General features: G+C 44.5%; 1 protein-coding gene across 1 annotated transcript in view; it reads left to right on the top strand.

The window, feature by feature from the left end:
- Positions 1–21,029, top strand: part of LOC100358478 (uncharacterized) — a 285,002-nt gene that overhangs the window by 201,761 nt on the left and 62,212 nt on the right. Inside the window, exons 151-162 of the mRNA XM_089328728.1 lie at positions 3,534–3,657; positions 3,781–3,890; positions 4,191–4,345; positions 5,151–5,322; positions 7,502–7,601; positions 8,373–8,485; positions 10,247–10,372; positions 12,341–12,472; positions 12,560–12,658; positions 13,930–14,043; positions 15,779–15,863; positions 18,892–19,009. Coding sequence (XP_089184854.1) covers positions 3,534–3,657; positions 3,781–3,890; positions 4,191–4,345; positions 5,151–5,322; positions 7,502–7,601; positions 8,373–8,485; positions 10,247–10,372; positions 12,341–12,472; positions 12,560–12,658; positions 13,930–14,043; positions 15,779–15,863; positions 18,892–19,009 — 1,448 coding nt within the window. The remainder of the gene's footprint in view (positions 1–3,533; positions 3,658–3,780; positions 3,891–4,190; positions 4,346–5,150; positions 5,323–7,501; positions 7,602–8,372; positions 8,486–10,246; positions 10,373–12,340; positions 12,473–12,559; positions 12,659–13,929; positions 14,044–15,778; positions 15,864–18,891; positions 19,010–21,029) is intronic.

Below are 21,029 nucleotides of genomic sequence, written 5' to 3'. Positions count from 1 at the left end.
AAAAAAAAAAAAACACTATAGTTCAAGCCTGAGTTTATGAGCATCTCTGTTATTGAGAGGACCGTAGAAGTAGAAAAACTCCTTCTTGTGTGGCTCACAGAAGTTGACTCCCAAGTCTTCTGTCCCGTATGTACATACATACATGGAAGAATGTGGAGGTTGAAAGATTGTGAAATAATTATCTCCGAAGTTGGACCTCTGGTGCCTGGGACTGGTATTGTGAAATAATTATCTCTGAAGTTGGACCTCTGGTGCCTGGGACTGGTAGTGGCTGAAACCACACAAAGGGGTTTCAGGGAAGACTGTACACACAGGTGCCCCGAATGCCTGTTGGTTTTGATGGAGATCGGTAGACTTTGAAACCATTACGACAATGAAACTAAACTTTGACCGGCGCAGACGTCAGTTTCGGAGCTGTTGAGGTACCCAGTGTCTGCCCGACTCAGGCCATCCAGAATCCCCTCCAGCATTCTCTGTTACCTGAAGCCAGTGGGGCAGGAAAGTCAGTTAGACTCTAATAAATTTGGAGACTTCACAATTATCATGCGATTGTTTTGGTTCTTTTATAGGTATAAAGCAGTGTTTTTAGTTATATTCATATGAGATTTTCAGAGAAACTGAATCAGATGTGAGCATCTAAAATATTTTTCACAAGTACTGCACTTCTTTCAAAGGGGTGGCATTGTGATATGGGCTTGTGTTGTTGCTGTTTGGGTCACACAGACTCTACTGAATACATTTCCTTAATGAGAAAGATTCATACATTACAGTTATGTACAGAATAAAAGGGGAAAATGCTTGATCTTTTCTTTCTACCTCCAAGTCCCCACCTGAGGATAAAGTCGGTAGCCTAGTGACAAGCCCTTTGCCTTCTCCTGGTCGTTCTACGCTTCGGCATAGAATCTACATGTGTGTATACACACACTTTGTGTCTGCTTTAACACAATTTTATTATATGTTTCCAACTTGTTTTTAATTTTGACATTTAAATTTAATGCATTACTACACTGTTAAAATATTCCAGTTCCGGCCAGCGCCGCGGCTCAATAGGCTAATCCTCCGCCTTGCGGCACCAGCACACCGGGTTCTGGTCCCTGTCAGGGTGCCAGATTCTGTTCCGGTTGCCCTTCTTCCAGGCCAGCTCTCTGCTGTAGCCCGGGAGTGCAGTGGAGGATGACCCAAGTGCTTGGGCCCTGCACCCCATGGGAGACCAGGAGAAGTACCTGGCTCCTGCCATCGGATCAGCCCGGTACGCCGGCCGCAGCGGCCGTTGGAGGGTGAACCAACGGTAAAGGAAGATCTTTCTCTCTCTCTCTCTCTCTCTCTCTCACTCACTGTCCACTCTGCCTGTCAATAAATAAATAAATAAATAAATAAAAATATTCCAGTTCCTTGAAATATGACTTTCTCTGTAAGCATTGTGAAACTCACTAAGAATTCTTAATTTTGAACCATTCTGTCTTTTACTACTTGCAAGTTTGCTTTCCCTATTTCAATAGACTAAAACATTTAAATCATTAAAATTTTGTACATCGATGTTTTTAAATGAAATTTCTTCATACATTTTTGCTTCCTGTTTATCTAGACTGTAGTTACTGGGTTTGTTACTGGAATGACCACCCAGATTAAAATGGATCAGGAAAATGCTGTTCCTTTAACCGTATGGGCAAGGCATCATCTTTTAGATGAAGTTTCTTAACTATTACAATTTTTCATAGTTACATTTCAAGTTTTCTGCAGCTTCTTATCAAATTTTAATTACTTAATATTATATTGCATAAAGAGTCATTTAGGCCGGCGCCGCTAATCCTCCATCTGCAGCACCAGCACACCGGGTTCTAGTCCCGGTCGGGGCGCCGTATTCTGTCCCGGTTGCCCCTCTTCCAGGTCAGCTCTCTGCTGTGGGCCAGGGAGCACAGTGGAGGATGGCCCAAGTGCTTGGGCCCTGCACCCGCATGGGAGGCCAGGAGAAGCACCTGGCTCCTGCCATCAGATCAGCGTGGTGCACTGGCTGCAGCGCGCCGGCCGCGGCGGCCATTGGAGGGTGAACCAACAGCAAAAGGAAGACCTTTCTCTCTGTCTCTCTCTCTCACTGTCCACTCTGCCTGTCAAAAACAAACAAACAAACAAAAAAAAAGATTCATTTAGAGTTTCACATTCCTTGGCAAATATTTATACAAATAGTTGTTTATAACTTTTACCCATGTTAAAAATCCTGTTCTCATTTTCCATTTTTGTTTCTAATCTTTTTTAAAGCTTTGTTTATTTATTTGAAAGGCAGAGTTACAGAGAAGCAGAGGCAGAGAGAGAGAGAGAAAGATCGTCTGCTGGCTCACTCCCCAGATGGCCACAACGGCCAGAGCTGCACCAATCTGAAGCCAGAAGCTACTTCTGGGTCTCCCATGTGGGTGCAGGTGCCCAAAGACTTGAGACATCCTCTGCTGCTGTCCCAGGCCATGGCAGAGAGCTGGATCAGAAGAGGAGCAGCCAGGACTAGAACCCACCTATATGGCACTGCAGGCGGTGGCTTGAGCCACTATGCCACAGTGCTGGCCTCTGTTTCTAATCTTGTCTCTTTCTATTTTTGTCAAAATTGGACTTGCTAAGGGATTTTATTTCCTTGCTCTTCTCTCAGTTAGTGAAGGGCCAGCAGGGAGCTGGACTTGGGGGCTGGATTGGGAGTCAAACCCAGGCACTCACATTTGGAATGTGGACTTTCTCACCCAGATGTGGGATTTCTCTGCCTAGAACACTGCCCTACTGCTTACCTGTCGAACCCTTCCTGGCGCCTCAGGGCTGGACTTAGCTTTCACTCACCTGAAACTCTCCCTACTTCACTACCAACCTGCCAGTTCGGGTTCAATGCTGGTGTGTCTGTTCTCTCCACTCTAGGTACTGTTAGAACACTAATATCATCAGACTTTGTTTTCAAAATCCTTTAAAAATTATTTACTTTTTTTTTTAATTTGAAAGAGAGAGACACACAGACAGGCAAGCAATGATAGATCTTCTGTTTGCTGGTTCATTTACCAAATGCCAGCCACAGCTGGGACTAGGCCAGGTCAAAGCCGGAAGCCTATAACTCAACCCAGGCTCCGTGTGGGTGTCAGGGCCTCGAGTACTTGAGCCATTAAGCCATCCCCTGCAGCCTCCAATGGTGCATGTTAGCAGGAGGCTGGAATTGAGAGTGGAGGCAGGACTGAAACCCAGTACCCTGTCAGGGACACAGGCGTTCTAGGGGGGATCAACCTCTGTGCCAAAGGCCTGCCCTTGTAATTGCTTTTGTAATTATCTGGATTTCCTTACACTGTAAGCTTGCTGAAGGCAAACCTGTGTTGTTTATGCCTGGATTATCAGTTCTTTGGCATACAAAGTCGCATATTGAGAGGTTGGGTGAACGTATGAACCAGGGAAGAACAAGTGAGTGAGTGTGTCGCGTATCTGAAGTTCTCCTTGGAATAAGACGGATGCGGAAGAGCAGACCAACGCCTCTCCTTCGTTTTGCATCATGTGAGCTCTGTGCATTGTTACAGGAAGTCTGCAGACAGCAGCTGAAGTGCTGCTGGAGCCCTGTGGCCGATGCAGCTGTCCCCGTGTGCTTCTTCCCCAGGAACTGGGGCTACGAAGTCAGCGACGGCATCAGAGACACAAGCACAGGTGAACCTTACCCGGGTGGCGCCCGAGGACGCTCGCTGTGGCCCGGGGTAAACCGACTGCAAGATCCATGCTGAAAGCCACTAGCTCTTGCTCTCTCTCTCTCCCTCCACCTTCCACCCTTAGGTTTCACTGCTCAGCTGACAAGGGTGCCATCCCCATCTCTGTTTGGAAATGATGTCCTTAACGCTCTCTTCACGGCTGAAAATCAGACACCCAGTCGTTTTCGCTTTAAGGTTGGTCTGGAAGTGCCACCGAATTCCAGTCTGGAGAAAGCAGTGCCCCACTCCCGGCTTCCTTCATTTCCCATCATGCTCCTGCAGGGGCAGGAGACGCCTCTGTCCCTCTCCTTGGGAATCGCTGGGGGGATGGGCAGGAGGACACATGATTGGGTGATTTCTTCCTACAGATCAGCCACCACAGGGTCAAGAATCAGCACCTATTCTTGCCGGGGTGCATTGGAGAGGGATGTCTTTTGGAGTTCTCTGAGGAGCTGGTCTTACCTGGAGTTGTCCCGTCTGCTTTTCTTCCGACAGATCACCGATTCCAATAACATGCGCTATGAAGTCCCTCATGAAAACATTAAGACGCCTAATGGGACTGCTGATCCTTCCAGTCTGAGCTATCGTGTGGAGGTCACGGATAAACCCTTCAGCCTCAAAATACTGAGGACAAGCAACCAGCGAGTCTTGTGAGCATCTCATGTCACTCATCTGACTTACTGTGGCTGGGCAGGGAGCTAAGTGTGGCTGGGAAAATGTTTGAACTGCAGAAAAATGTCTACAATTTTAGTGTAAATAATTAGTGCCGGTAATCTGTTTTGATTGTAAAGACATGAAAATGTAGTAGATCAGTTTAAGTTATGTAACACACACACACACATAGAAGTATCAATATGCGTGTGGTTCACACATATTAGACAAATAGGAAATTTTATTGTTCTGAATTATCCTGCATTCTGGTACTCAAACTTTATTGTTCATCACTCCAAATTATTACTTCCTGTGACTCTTAGTGTCCAGCACCTAAGAACGGTTTGAGGTTAAACCACAAGTTCTCCTGGAGAAAATGCAAGCGTCAGTGTCTGCAAACCTGTGTCCACCTTGCAGCATGAGCAAACACCAGTCAGCTGTGTGATCTTAGGCAGCATGCCTGGCCTCATCACCATGAGTTTTCTGGTCTGTAAAGAGGGGATACAGATACCCCCTTCTGCTAGGAGCAATGAGAGAATATTTGTAGAGCACCGAGTGGTGGTTAGAAGACAGTAGATGCTCAGCTAACAGAGTCCCGTTTGCTCTCGCTCCCCATCCTGACTCCCTGTGTCCTCTTAACAGTGCTGTGTTCTTCTAGATTCAAAGAACCTAGAGAGGCCGTCAAAGGCGGCATGAGAATTCATAGCACCTGAAACCGCTGATCCCAGGTGTGTGTGGACAGCAGCTGCCGATTTCCTGGCAGACACAGCTGTTGGTGACTCTTGCTCTTACCCTATGGCCTAGGTTGGACACGAGCATTGGGCCCCTCCAGTTTGCCCACCAGTACCTCCAGCTGTCGTTCCGACTGCCTAGCGCCAACGTGTATGGGCTAGGGGAGCATGTGCACCAGCAGTACCGCCACAACATGACCTGGAAGACCTGGCCCATCTTCACCCGGGACACCACGCCCACGGCGGTGAGGCCCCCTGCCTGCTGCTCCTCACTCTCCTGCAGCATGGCGGCCTGCGGAGACTCAGCAACATCTCTGCTGCCCGCTTGCAATGTATCTACGCTGAGAAACACCTGGGCTTGGGGTTTACCAATTCACAATTAGAATTACAGAATTTAAAAAAATGCTCGATGGAACATACAATTTAATGATTATATTAAAGCCTCATTTATACATTTGTATATACTAGACAATAATTCTTCAAAACAACTATGTCTTTAATAATTAAATGTAGACCTTAAAAAGGAACTACTCTTTTAAATTACTATGAAAGAATTTCTAAACACTCTGTTTTTATTTGACAATAGAGTTAGACAGTGAGAGAGAGAGAGAGAAAGGTCTTCGTTCCGTTGGTTCACTCCCCAATTGGCCGCTACGGCCGGAGCTGCGCCGATCCGAAGCCAGGAGCCAGGTGCTTCTTCCTGGTCTCCCATGTGGGTGCAGGGGCCCAAAGACTTGGGCCATCCTCCACTGCCCTCCCAGGCCACAGCAGAGAGCTGGATTGGAAGAGGAGCAGCTGGGGCTAGAACTGGCACCCATATGGGATGCTGGCACTACAGGCGGAGGATTAACCAAGTGAGCCATGGCGCCGGCCCCATGCTTTTAAAAAATTGATCTTAATTGTTTGAGAGTACAGAAGGAGAGGGAAACACAGAGAGAGAGAGAAAGAGAGACAGAGAGAGAGATCACTTTCATATGCTGGTTTATTTTCCAAATGCTCACAACATCTGAGGCTGGGTCAGGATCTCAGAACTTCATCTGGACCTCCCACGTGGGTAGTGGGAACCTAAGTACTTTAGCTGTCATCTGCTGCCTTCCGTCACCTGTGTCTCCCAGGGTATGCTTAACAGGGAGCTGGATTAGTAATGGAGTCTGGACTTGATGCTGGGTATTTCTCTCAGGTTTCCCAAGCAGCAGCTTGACTGCTATGCCACATGCCTCTCCATGGCTGTAATTTTTTTTTTTTTTCACAGAGTTAGTGAGAGAGAGAGACAGAGAGAAAGGGCTCCCTTCCATTGGTTCACCCCCCAAAATGGCCACCACGGCTGGAGCTACGCTTGCCAGGAGCCAGGTGCTTCCTCCTGGTCTCCCATGCGACTGCGGGGGCCCAAGCACCTGGCCCATCCCATGGCTGTAATTTTAAAGCCAGTCTGGGCCGTTGGTCTTCCATATACTGCATGTCAAGTTGATTATTTTTCTCTTCCTCCATTGCAATTTATCATTATCGGTACTATTGCCCTTTCTCTTCCTCCATTGCAATTTATCATTATTGGTACTATTGCCTTTTCTCTTCCTCTATTGCAATGTATCATTATCGGCACTATCGCCTTAAAGGAGTTAAGACTGTGACACCACCTCACAGGGAACCTGTGCAACCTCCTCCATGTTTTAATCTCATATATCTTATAGCACCTTTATTTACACACATGCGCGTTATCTCTTTCCTTACCAGTGCTCGTCATAGCCTTGTGGCAGGTTTCATATCTTTCTTAAAGCTTCCTTACTGCTTATTGTATGTTTATTCTATAGTTTACATAGAAAATACAGTTAGCCATAAAAAAATTTAAATTGCCCACAGCACAATCACATTCTAAAAATTTTCATCACAGCAAATAGTTTCAAAATTAAAAAAAAATAGTTTTATTGAGGTATGATTTGTGTGCGTAAAAGTCACCTGTTGGAAGTGCATAATTCAGTGATTTTTAGTACATTGACTGAGTTGTCAATCATCATAACGTGGTTTTACAACCTTGTCATCACCCTGGTGGGATTCCCTGTGGCCTCCTCTGTTCCTGTCCCAGTGCCTACTCCAGCCCCAGGCACACTCTGTTCTGTCTCTACTGTAGGTCACTTTTCCAGGCATTTCGTGTAAGTGAAATCATACAGCACATGATATTTTGTGCCAGCAGCAGTTCTGAGGTCTGTTCATGCTCTAGTGTGTATTAGTATTTCCATTTCTGATGATTGAAAAATATTCCGTTATATGAATGCACGGTTTATCCATTTGTTAGTTGGTGGTCATGTTTCAATGTCTTTTTGGCACAAATGTTGACCAAGAACATATTCTGCATGGCTTTCTATTTTATTTTTAGGGTGAATAAAGACATGCTAAACACATAACACAAATATTTTTGTTCATTGACAGGGCATGATTAACTTGTATGGAGCTCATACCTTCTTCTTGTGCCTAGAGGACACCAGTGGCTTCTCGTTTGGAGTTTTTCTGATGAACAGCAATGCCATGGGTAGGAAGTGCCTTTTTGTATTGCCTGGATGTTACGTTCTGAGACGCAGTTGTCACCATACCCCAGTTTTGGAACAAGTCCTTGAGTGTTTTTCTAGCAAAATACTTTTATGGTGGTATCACTATTTAACAGAATGCTTATTGAATCTACAACACGTCTGTTGAAACTGGAACCTGAAAGCAGACGAACCTGTCCAATAATCCAGTTCATGCTTAAAGCTATTTTCATAGCAAATTATTTCAGGCTTCAGAGGTCTCTTTCAATGTACGATTTCCCTCAGTATTCTGTAGATAATAAGACCCACTGGCGTACCCTCCCCAAGATGCCTGTAGCTCTGAAGCCACGAGGCTGTGTTCTGTAGACTGTTTCTGATAGTCCATTCTTAACGCGCTCCAGAATCTTCCTCCTGCAAGTCCTGGATTGATGGTACTTAGTAAGTCTTTTTAAATTATTTAAAAGTACCCAGTTGTAGTTAAATTCATCAAATAAGATTTAAATTTTTTCTTTAGGCTTAAATCACTTTTGTATGTCCATATTAAAATATAGTTTGTTTCTTTCTCTCAAACAATGAAAGCAAACTCAGTTATCTACTGTTGTCTTAGGATTCAATCTACTGATGCACTTCGGCAGTCTTCCAATGCAAACACACTTGTGATTTTTCATCCCTTTCAGAATGAGAACTGGGATTTAGGTAGCTTAAGCATTTTTATTGCAGAGTAAAGTGTGTTTCCAACCATGAGATTCTGATCACTGTCCTGCTAATCCTTTCAGAGATCACCCTTCAGCCTGCTCCTGCCGTCACTTACCGAACAATTGGGGGCATTCTCGACTTCTATGTGTTCCTGGGAAACACTCCAGAACAAGTGGTTCAGGAGTACTTGGAGGTATGGCTTTGCATTTAGGTAGGCATTGTTTATTGCTGCTGTGTCAACCACCTTATAAATTAACAAGAGAAGAAGGAAAGTTAGTTGTACTGTAGCTCTTACTTCGTTGTATCATAATCATGTCCAACAACTGTGTTCCACTGGCCTTCCTCCTGAAAGGGATTCTATTCTGTTCATCTTTGTTTCCTATATATGTAGCACAGGTCCTGAGATACAGTAAGTACTCTGTAAATTTTCTGTGAATGAAAAAAAAGTTAAGGTGTATAGAATATAAATGCTGGGATTGTGAGCCATCCTTCCTTTTTTTGGTTTATTTTGATGACATTTTTTGGGTTCTTTCTTCATGCTAAAGGGGCATTGTGCAAAACTGGAGAAATGCAAAACTATGTCAGATACTTTCTTGCTTTCAAGGAAATCGTAATGTATGTGTGATCAGTATTCCAAAGACTTAAGATCGTAAGTCACCAAAGCTTATTCATTCACTGAAGAATTAAAAATTCAGTGAAAAGTAACTATGTGAAAGGAACTTTGTTAGCTGTTTGTATTTGATTCAAGCCAAAGGACGGGGGGGTCACTTTAGATACTATTTAGCCTAAACTTCCTACTTTATAGATGAAAAGTTCAGGTTCATAAAGATGAAGTATTTCATTCAAAATAGCACATATTGGCAGATGAAGTATGATTCTGCGCGCTAAGGAATTTATGATCAGATAGGAGAAACATGACACAGCCTGACAAATTAGAGCATGCCGTATCTTATAGTAACTGGCTTGCACAATGTACAGATAAACTTGGGTGAATTCAAAGGTGTGAGAGGAAATATCCTTACAATAAGGGCAGGGCTCTTAGGGAACAATCTGAGACGCGGCTGTTTCTGGACTCAGAGTGCTGGCCCTAGCCACTGGAAAATCTTGGATTCTAAACATATGCTAGTATTTCTTCACTCATCATTCTCTTGATCCCATCAGTATTATTCCTTTGTCTTTAGCGTTGCCATTACTGAAGTTATATTAGACATATAGTTTTTCCTTTAAGCTCTATGAGAGTAGGAACTACAACTGCTTTGTGCCACTATATCCCAAGTAGCTACGTGAGCCCTTGCTATATTGTAAAGACTCAGAAAGTACTAATTTTTTTAAGATTTGTTTACTTGAAAGAGTTAAGCACAAAGAGGGAGAGAGGAGAGAAGAGAATTAGAAAGGAGACAGATCTTCTATCTTCTGATTCATTCACCAAATGGCCACAACGGCCAGGGCTGGGCCAGGCTGAAGCCAGGATCCAGAAGCTGGGAGCTTCATCTGGGTCTCCCACACGGGTGGCAGGGACCCAAACGCTTAGGCCATCCTCTGCTGTGTTCCCAGGTACATTATTAGGGAGCTGGATCAGAAGTGGAGCAGCCAGGACATGAACAGGTGCCCATGTGGGATGCTGGCATGGAGGGCGGCATCTTAAGCTACTACACCACAACACGGTCCCAGAAGATACTTAGTCAAGGAATGAATGTTACTGCTTTCCCTGAAAAATAACATACTTTTCAAGCATGTTCTGAAAGTCCTGTTATTGTCTGTTCTTGCAGTTGTTGAGAATATATTTAGGTTCCTAGTGAAGAAAGCTATAAATTTGTGGACTTTCACACAGTACCCTAGGAGAATATTGACCGGAGCTTTACGGAAGATGGACGGAGCTCGTGTCTCAGTATTTGACATAATGCCACAGAGAGCGTTTATTCCAAAACCTCACATGCTTTGCTTCTCCTTGCAGTTGGTTGGGCGGCCATTCTTGCCTTCCTACTGGAGTCTTGGGTTCCAGCTTAGTCGAAGGGATTACGGAGGCATCCATGGATTGAGAGAGGTGGTAGACCGGAATCGCAGAGCTGGGATTCCCTATGTAAGTTGGGACTTTTCTTATCACGCCTTAGGCATCAATTCCTACCCTTCATTTTTTGTATCAAATTTATGAAGAAAAATACAGATAGGCTTATTGTCAGAAATGTGCATACCTACAGAATTATGGAAAGTGTAGAGTTATGGAGCCCACTGGATATGGCTGGACATTTTAGCTTTACCACTTCATTGCTGTTGTCATTGTTGGGCTAGTTAATTAACATCTCTGAATCATAGTTTCCACCTTTATAGGAGAGAATCTAAGACTTACTTTGGCTGCTAATAAGGAATGCCTCACACTATTCGTGTAAAGCACCGTGCACAGACGATGAACTATCACGTTAGCTGCTGTTTTCTAAGAGAAAGCAACACCTGAGGTGACGTGGGCAATAAGAACTGATGATTATTTTATGACTTCTAGTGAGTGAGCTTATCACAGTGACCTTGTGTACTGCTGAAGATGTACCAGGAGGTGATGTTAAAAGTCAAAGGCTGCAAAGGATTTACAATGTTCAACGTCCACCAGTAAATCAAAAGATGATTCATAAATGTATATCACTTAATGCGCTTCTCCAGGATGTGCATAAGATGTGGATAATGTAGTTATCAAAGTGAGATAGTTTGGACCAATCCCTGAACTTTGGATATTTGGTGCAGGCATATGTGTGTTAACATCTGAGGGACGATTGTGTGGGTAGAAATGACTTCGGCCTGGAATAGGATTCTTCATTCGCTCTAAGAGCAGGGATGAGGGCAGGCAGGGAGAACAACTTTTGCAGTGAGAAAACAGATGCCCACTGTGTTGCCTGGTGTTAAGGGGAAATTGTGTTTGGTTTTACTTCTCCCATATGCACTATCTGCCAAAACCCCACTCTAGGAAGCCAGACAGCTAATTGGCCACGCCTGTGTTGTCTGGAAAGACTGCTCATGTCTCCAAGTGGCCCGCATTTAGCACTATATAGCACTATTTTGCAAATGAGGAAATGAAGATACTGTGTGGTTAATGATGTTTCCAGGTCACGCACTGTAGGGCGGCATGATCAGAATTCAAATGCAATTCCTTTGACTACATGTGGAGCGGGTTCCAAGCTCTCCTGTCTCTGATGGAAGGGCTATTTTGAGGTGTTGCCAGTTCAAAAACAAATGGACTTTTCGTCCCTGGATGGCTTCTTTCCCTCTATGGACTGTGGAGGACACATGGGTCCTAAATGACTGTCCATGATGAGAGGAGATGATACCACATAGGGCAATGGCCCAGACCTCATTTCCCTGCAGGCCAGTAAGCCAAGGTCTGGTGAGAAGCACACGGATGACTTCTGTTTATGTTTGAGCTGTGTGGCAGACGGGTGTCAAAGGAACACCTGGAGTCCAAAGGCCTCACCAAAGCCCCAGTCAACCCCCTCCTCCCTACCAAGCACGTGACTTTGAGAATCGTCACTCAGCCCTCCACATCCGAGCCTCCTCACCAAGACTGACACCTGCCCCTCACAGACTGGTATGAAAATTCAAAAAGCAGTTTGAGAGTTTGATGAATTAAAACCGTCCTTCCCACACTTGTCACGATCTCTACTCTAGCAGTTTAGTAGTGCAAACAGACCATTTTCTCCTCTTACGGTATATTCTGACATCATGTTTGGGGGTCAAGTTATAACATTACTAATATGTTCAGTCAAACACACATATGAAAAGCACTGGCTCTATATCAGGCATCCAAGCTCTCATGGTACACAGCTGGACAGGATGTCCTCAAGTCCCTCTCAATGCCTTTGGACGTGCGTCTCTCAGGGATAGAAGGTAGAATTGCAACCTAAGAGCAGCAGCGTCTTTCCAAGAGGACTTATTTATTCCTAAGAGGTAGCTGAACCCTGGAAGTTCGAGGCTCATGACAAGATATGGCCTCAAAGCAGTCGTGCTTCCTATCAGTGCAGTGATTTTCCTAGCTTCTGACTGACCAGGCTTAGTTATCTTTCAGGATGTCCAGTATTCTGACATAGACTACATGGATGGAAAGAAGGATTTCACTATTGATGAAGGAGCTTACCCTGGCCTCTCAGATTTTGCCAAGGAGTTACATGACAATGGACAGAAGTACATGATTATTATGGTATGCTCAAACAAATATGGCTTTTATTGCTTTCAAGGTATGAAGGAAAATAACGATAATAGGATTTATATTTTGTTTCCTTATTAGAATCCTGGCATCTTCAGGAGCCCTGAGTACACAGCCTATAACAATGGAAGCCTAAAGAGAGTATGGATCTTGGATAACCATGGCTTTGCTGTTGGGGAGGTAATTTCTCAAAGATAAGAGTAAATTACCAGTTTGCATTCCCACCAGCAGTGGGTCAGTGTCCCTTTTCCCCCACATCCTCCCCAGCATCTGTTGTTGGTAGATTTCTGAATGTGAGCCATTCTAACTGGGGTGAGGTGGAACATCATTGTGGTTTTGATTTGCATTTCCCTGTTTGCCAGTGATCCTGAACATTTTTTTATGTGTCTGTTGGCCATTTGGATTTAATAAGATCGGAGTTTGTGAACTTCAGAGGCTTCCATAGCCTTGGCAACTCATGACAAGAGCCTAGGGTGATTACTGATGCCATAAATAAGAGTGTCAATTGTTAAATCAACAACAGGAGTCACTGTGCACTTACTCCCCATGTAGGATCTCTGTCCTTAATGTGTTGTACTATGTGAATTAATGGTATAACTAGTACTCAAATAGTACTCTATACTTTGTGTTTCTGTGTGGGTGCAAACTGTTGAAATCTTTACTTAATATATACTAAATTGATCTTCTGTAAATAAACATAATTGAAAATGAATCATGATGAAGAATGGGATGGGAAAGGGAGTTGGAAATGGGAGGGTTGCGGGTGAGAGGGAGGTTATGGGGGGGGAAAAGCCACTATAATCCAAAAGTTGTACTTTGGAAATTTATATTTATTAAATAAAAGTTTAAAAAATAAAAATAAATTTAAAAAGTGAATTAAAGTCATTTTGGGAAGTTTGTACTTTTGGTATGGAGAAGAGTTAAAGACAAATTGCAATACCACTACTGTTTTCATGAGAGTTTCTTTTATTATTATTTTTAAACCAATAGTTGTAATAACAAAATATTAACATTTTGAGGATTTTAAAAAGCTAGCTTCTGACTTGGTAATACTACATATTTATTGTCTTGGAAAGAAGCAACATTTTGAGACAGGGAGGCCTTAAGTAGTGGAATTTACTTCTAATTTTATATTGCTTCTCAATTAGAGGAGTTAGACTTGCCAGAATTTTGAGCAATTCATCTCCCAATTGGCCTGATATAATGAATCTTTATTTGTTTTCATAGAAAAGCATATAAGTTTGCTTTCATTTATATAATCAGTTGTTGCTTCTTTTTCTTCCTTTGGTTTCTTGTGTGTATTTCATTGTTTTGTCATTGTTTGCAGAGCAAGAAATTTTAAAGTAATAAGCCCCATGAGGCTACTAGTAGAAGAAATAGCAGCTGATACTAAATGAATAATTGAGGCCCCCAACATGCTAATGGCCTCAGCCTTCCTGTTTATTCTCCAGGGGTACCCTGGACCAGCAGTCTTTCCTGACTACAGCAATCCCGAGGGCACTCAGTGGTGGACGGAGCAGCTCACTGAGTTTCATAACCAGCTAGAGTTTGATGGAGTGTGGATTGTAAGTTCTTATTCCAGCTTAAACTTTCTTTGGAAACAGATTCGCCTAATTTTCAGATGATTTTGAATCTAATCCATAAGAAAATAGTCTGCTTGGTGTAGTGTTACTCAACACTCTTCCACTTAACGCTGAGCTCATAAAGTTGAACTAGGCTCCTAGCAGCTCTAGGTTCTGATGTTGAATCTGGGGGCAGCTGCAGATTTCATGTTGATGAGGTCCTTTGTTTTCTCATGGCCCTGTCTTTTCCTCCATTAACTGAATTCCAACATTAAAATACTGCTTCCTTAAAAGTTGGAATTGCTATTAATTGTAGTATTTTCTCATGCAAATTTTTAGTTAATCATTAGTGAGTAATTTAATGAGGCCTTTGTGAATGTGTTTTCTTGTTTGTTTTTGTTCTTGGTGGGGAACCAATAGAGAAATTTTCTGGAATTTGAAAAACATATTTGTTAACAAAATGACTCATCACTTATTTTTAATTCATTTTAAAGGAATGGATGAATGTGATAGCAATTGTATTCTGTTATTGTGCCTCAGTGGAAGAAAAGGTGGAAAACTGTAAAATAGAAATCTTATTCTGTGTTAGATTCTTTCAGATAATACTCAAGCAGCAATACCAATAATAATACCTTCATAATTTATAAGACAAGAATGAAACTTTCTTAATTTTAAAATTAAAAGGAACAAATTCATGTATTTCATATATGCAATTTCAAAAGAATAGTGATACTTTCCACCCTCCCCTCTTCTTATACCCTCGATTCTCCTTCCTTTCTTATTTTTCTTCCAATTTTTACATGACATACTTTCAAGTTACTTTGTAATCACAATCTAAAGCCCTCCACTAAACAGGAAACCAACAGATAGTTCAGTAGAAAGCCACGATAAGGCTGAAACTTTAAAATGATTTTTTAAAAGATTTTATTTGTTTATTTGAGAGGTAGAGTTACAGACAGTGAGAGGGAGAGACAGGGAGAAAGGTCTTCATCCACTGGTTCACTCTCCAATGCCAGCAACGGCAGGAGTGTTGCCGATCCGAAGCCAGGAGCTTCTTCCCAGTCTCTCCAACGTGGCTGCAGGGGCCCAAGCACATGGGCCATCCTCCACTGCTTTCCCAGGCCACAGCAGAGAGCTGGACTGGAAGAGGAGCAGCCGGGACTAGAACCAGTGCCCACCCAGGATGCCGGCGCCGCAATCAGAGGGTTAACCTACTGTGCCACAGCACCAGCCCCTAAAATGATATTTCTTAACTGATTAAAATCAATTTGTAAACCCCATGGGAGACCAGGAGAAGCACCTGGCTCCTGGCTCCTGGCTCCTGCCTTCGGATAGGTGCGGTGCGCCGGCCGCAGCGCGCCGGCCGCGGTGGCCATTGGAGGGTGAACCAACGGCAAAAGGAAGACCTTTCTCTCTCTCTCTCTCTCACTGTCCACTCTGCCCATAAAAAAAAAAAAAAAAAAAAAAAAAAAAAAAAAAAAAAAAAAAAAAAAAGGTAAAATTGCCAGATGTCTCTTAGAAGTTAGAACATACCTTAGCTGTGGCCTAATCCAATCAATGGCTTTGTTTTACAAGAAGTGAAACCGGGCCCACGAAATGTTGGGGAGATTATTCAAAACCCCAACACCAGTTAACTGAGGAGATTCGAGATATCCTGTATTCTGATTCAGTAAGATTTTTCAACAGCTAATCATGTGTAAATAACATTTTCTATTTTGTATATTTTGTGTCTTGGAAGGAAATGGATGAAGTGTCCAGCCTTCTCCAAGGTTCTGGTCATGAGTGTGAATCAAACAGGTTGAATTCTCCACCTTTCACTCCCAGTAAGTTTTCCCTTGTTCATTAATGATGTAAGACAATCCCCAGCCTACTCGGTGTGGTCAAGAGCAGTTCACTTCCCAGTCCAAGGAATGACCCCAACATCCTTCCTACTGCTTTCTCCATTTCCCTGGCCTTCTGCAGTGGTTTGGCCTCCGATTACCTTTTGGCTGTCATATTACAAGGGCAGTGTGCTGACAGATTGTAGTCTGAACCTGGGACCTCTTCTGGCTGTCTTTCTGTCACTGTGGAAGCCGTGGGGTTCTTGTCTTCACATGAGAAAGAATTACGGCATGAGACAGAGCGCAAAGTGATATTGGGGATAGGGCATCTGTCAGGACGGAAGGCACAGAGAAAGAGAGCGTCCAGTCACTCAGAGTAGGGGAGAACGAGGTTACATGGTTGAGTGGAGAGAATACACCAGGGCAGGCCAGGGGGGCGGCTCAGCAGAGAGACAGAGGGCTGAGTGCGCAGTCCATTTGGACTCCCTAGGTGTTTTTTTTGTTTTGTTTTAATTTTTTTGACAGGCAGAGTGGACAGTGAGAGAGAGACAGAGAGAAAGGTCTTCCTTTGCCATTGGTTCACCCTCCAATGGCCGCCGCGGCTGGCATGCTGTGGCCAGCGCACCATGCTGATCCAAAGTCAGGAGCCAGGTACTTCTCCTGGTCTCCCATGTGGGTGCAGGGCCCAAGCACTTGGGCCATCCTTCACTGCCTTCCTGGCCACAGCAGAGAGCTGGCCTGGAAGAGGGGCAACCAGGACAGAATCCGGCGCCCCGACCGGGACTAGAACACGGTGTGCTGGCGCCGCAAGGCGGAGGATTAGCCTAGTGAGCCGCGGTGCTGGCCGAATTCCCTAGGTTTTTAAGGGAGTCTGTTTACCCACCTCCCCTCTCCTCCAGGACAAAGGATGGGGAGTCCTAGCTGAAGGGTTTATTAGGTGAAAATTAGCAAATTCCTCCCCAGATTTACTGGTGCTGGGCAGAGCAGAGGGGCTTCCCTTAGGGTGTCTGTGAAGGTTTTATTGCCCTGTGTCATCAGGTCAGGTAACCCACTTGGTCCTGAGGAGAGAGAATTCTCCTGGGAGCTTTCCTTGGGGGAAGGGCTGGGACCACCTGGGAGGTATCAGGGTCTGGGCAGGACTTGAAGTGCAAGATTGGGCTCTGGAGCTACCAGTGGGTGCTGTCTCCAGGCCCTTCTCACACATACACAGGCTCAGTTTCTGACTTCCTACCTAACATTTCCACTCTAGGGTCCCAGACTCATCCTGTTCCCCTGCTTTAAGCCCCTCAGGTGGTGCTACTTTAAAATTCATGAGAATTTCCGAACTTGCGCAGTAAATGAGCAAGAAAAGTGCCTGGAAATGGGGTGGAGCCCTTTGCCAGCTTCTCCTTTGCCAGAAGCAGTCACCACGTAGCCTCAGCTTGCATTCAGGGGATGCCTTCACCTTTCAGCATAACCTTCTACTCCCAGGAAAGCACTCTTGCCTGTGGGCACCTAGGCAGGCTCTCCCAGACCACTGGTAACCCTCTGAGACCAAGGTTTGCCTGTTTCTTTGCCTTCTTTTGGTCACTGAAGAAGTAATGAAATTTTTGGCCTGAGTCTTGACTTCAAGCCATTTAATCTCTTGCAAAATTTGCTGTTTGCTTCCATAACATATTCACTGACTTCTGCTTCATCTGATTGCCACCCACTTCGGTTTTCCTGTTGCACAATTTATTTTGTTTTACTTTTTTTAAGAACCATTTATTTGAGAGCGAGAGAGAGAATCTTCCCTTCACTGTTCACTCCCTAAATGGTTGGAACACCTGGGGCTGAGCCAGGATGAAGCCGGGAACTTGGAATTCCATCTGGGTCTCTCACATGGGTGGCAGGGTCGTCTTTCAGTGCTTTCCCAGGCATATCAAGGAGCTGGATCAGAAGCAAAGCAACCAGGCTCCTGAACCAGCACTCGGTTATGGGATGCCTGTGCTACACACTGAGGCTTAACCCTCTGTGCCACACCACAATGTTTGTTTCTATCAGGTTTGTTCTGAATCTCTTAGTCTTCTTCTGTTTTTCCTAAAGAAAACCTCAACCCCATCACCTGCTGCTTGCTTCTAGCAAGCATCCCTCCCCAGAGCCCTTCAACATGTTATCTCTTCACAAATGACCCACCACTTCCCCTCATCACCTTTCAGGGTTGCCTAGTGCACACCTAGCATGATGAAGATTTAGACAGTTACCTGAGTGCTGGGGAGCTTTGGTGCCCTTTTATATAGTGCACATGGTGGTGAATGCCATTCTATAAATTAAGCTTTGCAAGGAAGACGATCTTCTTTCTGTGTTTTAATATAACTTAATTTCTGATTCAATTTTTTATTCTGATTCTGTTAGGCTGTTGAGAAAATCTCAACCTGTCTTTCCCAATTCTACCACTTTCTTGAATTATATCCCATCCTAAAGCCCAGGCGTGGGCCCAGCTTCATGAAGGAAGGCAGATGTGGCCCCAATTATGGGTCCACAGGAGGAGACGGGAATGAAATTTGCAGGCCATGGGACAGAGAAGAGTGACTGTATTAGGCTTGAGAAAGAGAAAATAAGTAACAGTGTAGATCCTCCCAGGAAGGATTTGGGTTCTTATTTATGAAACCACTCAAATATTATATCTCATTTTTTAAAAAGTGTGCTCTCTAATATAAAAGTGAAAGTGTTTCCTTTTACTGTTCTTCTACCCGTGCACTGTAGGTCAGCTCTTTTTTATTAAATCAGGCACAAGCCACATGCTTTCTACGTCACCGCAGGTCCACTGCCCATTGCTCTCAGTTGCTTTGCTCACAACCACATTTTCTGAGCTCAAGGGACTGCAGATGAAGTTTCGGGCTCCATCTCCATGGGAGGTTCAGTCTAGATTGCATGTGGGAAGTGGCTGTTAGGATTTTGTCAAGGTGGCGATCGATGGGAAATGTGCAGTAACCGAGCACGAAAGAGCTGGGTGGCTCTTTGGCTGAAGTTGGTTGGTGGGAAGTGCTACACTGACGGTGTTCCCCCCTAGGAGTCCTGGGCGGTCGGCTCTCTGAAAGGACCCTCTGCATGGACACAGAGTTTCACTCCGGTCTTCACTATGACGTCCACAGCTTGTATGGCTACTCCATGGCCAGAGCCACAGACTCGTAAGCACGTGGTTTTGCCCTGGTTCTAGATTTAGGGAGGGGGGAGATGGAGAGTTTCTCTTCTCTTTCATTAGTATATTGCTCAAATATTTTTACAGTTATGGGGATGTAGAAGGGCTAATCTTCTAGGATTCAGGAGTCCTTTTGTACAAACTCCCGGTTACTGTACAGCATTATGGCTTATGGCTAAGGGGTTTCATTATTTCACATGTCTTCAAGTATCTCACACACCATTTACTTGGCTCTGTTACCTTTCTTCACCTGATCTCCACATTCTGGCTGATCAGTTTAAAAATCTGAAATTGCCTGTGCTGGCTGATGGCAGCACCACCCTATATCCCAGACTCACAAGTGAGAAGCTTTGCATCATGCCCTCTTTCTCTTACTCGCATGCAATGCTTCCCCACAGTCTCTTCCTGTCCTGATCAGTTTTCACTCTTAGCCACTCCTGTCTAATGGGAGAGGTGGTGGGAGAGTGAGTGCGTAGCCAGAAAGAAAGGTCAGAAAGGGGTGGGGGAGGAGGGAGGGAGTCTCAGATTGCCTTATTGCCACTGTTGCCATGTGATGAAAGTGCTATAAAAATCCCTAATTGTTTCGTTGTATATTCTCAGAGCCGTGGTTAATTGCTAATAGGTAACTGATTGGGTGAGTGGAAGATGGCTTTCTGCTTGTCTGGGTGAGCAGGGTGCTCTGAATTCCTAGTGAACAGTGGAGATAAGTGGAACTTGGCCTACGGCCCGCAGGCAGAGTTGTATTTAAAGGGATAAAATTTTCATCCAGTGGAATCCTGACCTCAGAAGAATTGTAGCCACTGGTCTGATGAATGTACGGCTCAACCTAAACCAGAAGCTGAGTGTGGGGACAGTGGTTACTGGGCTGAGTGGGCGGGGAAAACGGCCAGCTTCCAGGCTGAAAGCAGAGGGAGAGCGGAGAGCGCAGACTTGGTGGGTGGAAGAGAGAAACGGACAGAGTGTGAAGGAGGTTTTTCTTCTAAGCTGTAAGAACCTGTTATCTAATCTGTGCTGCTATAATGGCTGGCTCTCAACTGTGCCTCACATATCATCATGCCTGTTTTGGTTTCACTTTAGAGGGACTGTGTCTGCTTCTCTCATGAATTATTGCTGCAGAGTGTGATAAACCTGCAGCCCATGGTAATAAAGGCAGTGTCCTCTAGTGTCTATCGAGGGGAGGGGAGGGTTGCAGATGAGGGGTGAGCCTTCTCCCCAGCAGGTCAACTTTTTGGTCTGTAAATTGTCAGAATGGGCCACTGCACTTTTTTTTTTTGCCCCGACCGGGACTAGAACCCAGTGTGCTGGCGCTGCAAGGCAGAGGATTAGCCTATTGAGCCGTGGCACCGGCTCACTGCATTTTCTTAAACCAGTCTATTTCAGAATTCTCTCCTTTCTGCCAACACAAGCCAATTCTGCAGTTGCAGACTCCTAGCACCCCCAGGAGTATGAAGTGGGGAGGCACTGGTTTTTGTGATGGTGTCTTGAGAAACCGCCTGGTGGCAGAGATCTGTGGAGAGAGTTCTAGGAAAGGAAACTTACAGATCTTGTAGTGGACAGAAAGACAAGAGCTTGCCTACAGACAGCAGCAACGGCTGTGGCCCAGGCGTTATCCTACAGGATGCTTTCATTTCAAGAAAGCAGCTAAACAGAAGAGTTCAGTAAAATCCAGTAAGACAGACTTGACCTCACCATTTACCATTGCACCTTATATGTGCCCCATGCCCTGAAAGTGGTTATCATTCTGAATTCTGCATTTTAATCCATTTGGTTCCAATTTTATTATGTAGTTTTACTTGATCTCAAATATTTTATATGTAGCACAGTGAAAATAATATTTTCTTTTTCTTTTTTTTTTTTTTTTTTGACAGGCAGAGTGGACAGTGAGAGAGAGAGACAGAGAGAAAGGTCTTCCTTTTGCCGTTGGTTCACCCTCCAATGGCCTCCGTGCCCGGTGCGCTGTGGCCGGCGCACCACGCTGATCCAATGGCAGGAGCCAGGTGCTTCTCCTG

Source organism: Oryctolagus cuniculus, chromosome 3 (assembly GCF_051225735.1).
Source record: "Oryctolagus cuniculus isolate XC-2025 breed Fujian yellow rabbit chromosome 3, ASM5122573v1, whole genome shotgun sequence".
NCBI classification, from domain to species: Eukaryota; Metazoa; Chordata; class Mammalia; order Lagomorpha; family Leporidae; genus Oryctolagus; species Oryctolagus cuniculus.
This window is presented reverse-complemented; position numbering and strand designations above follow the sequence as displayed.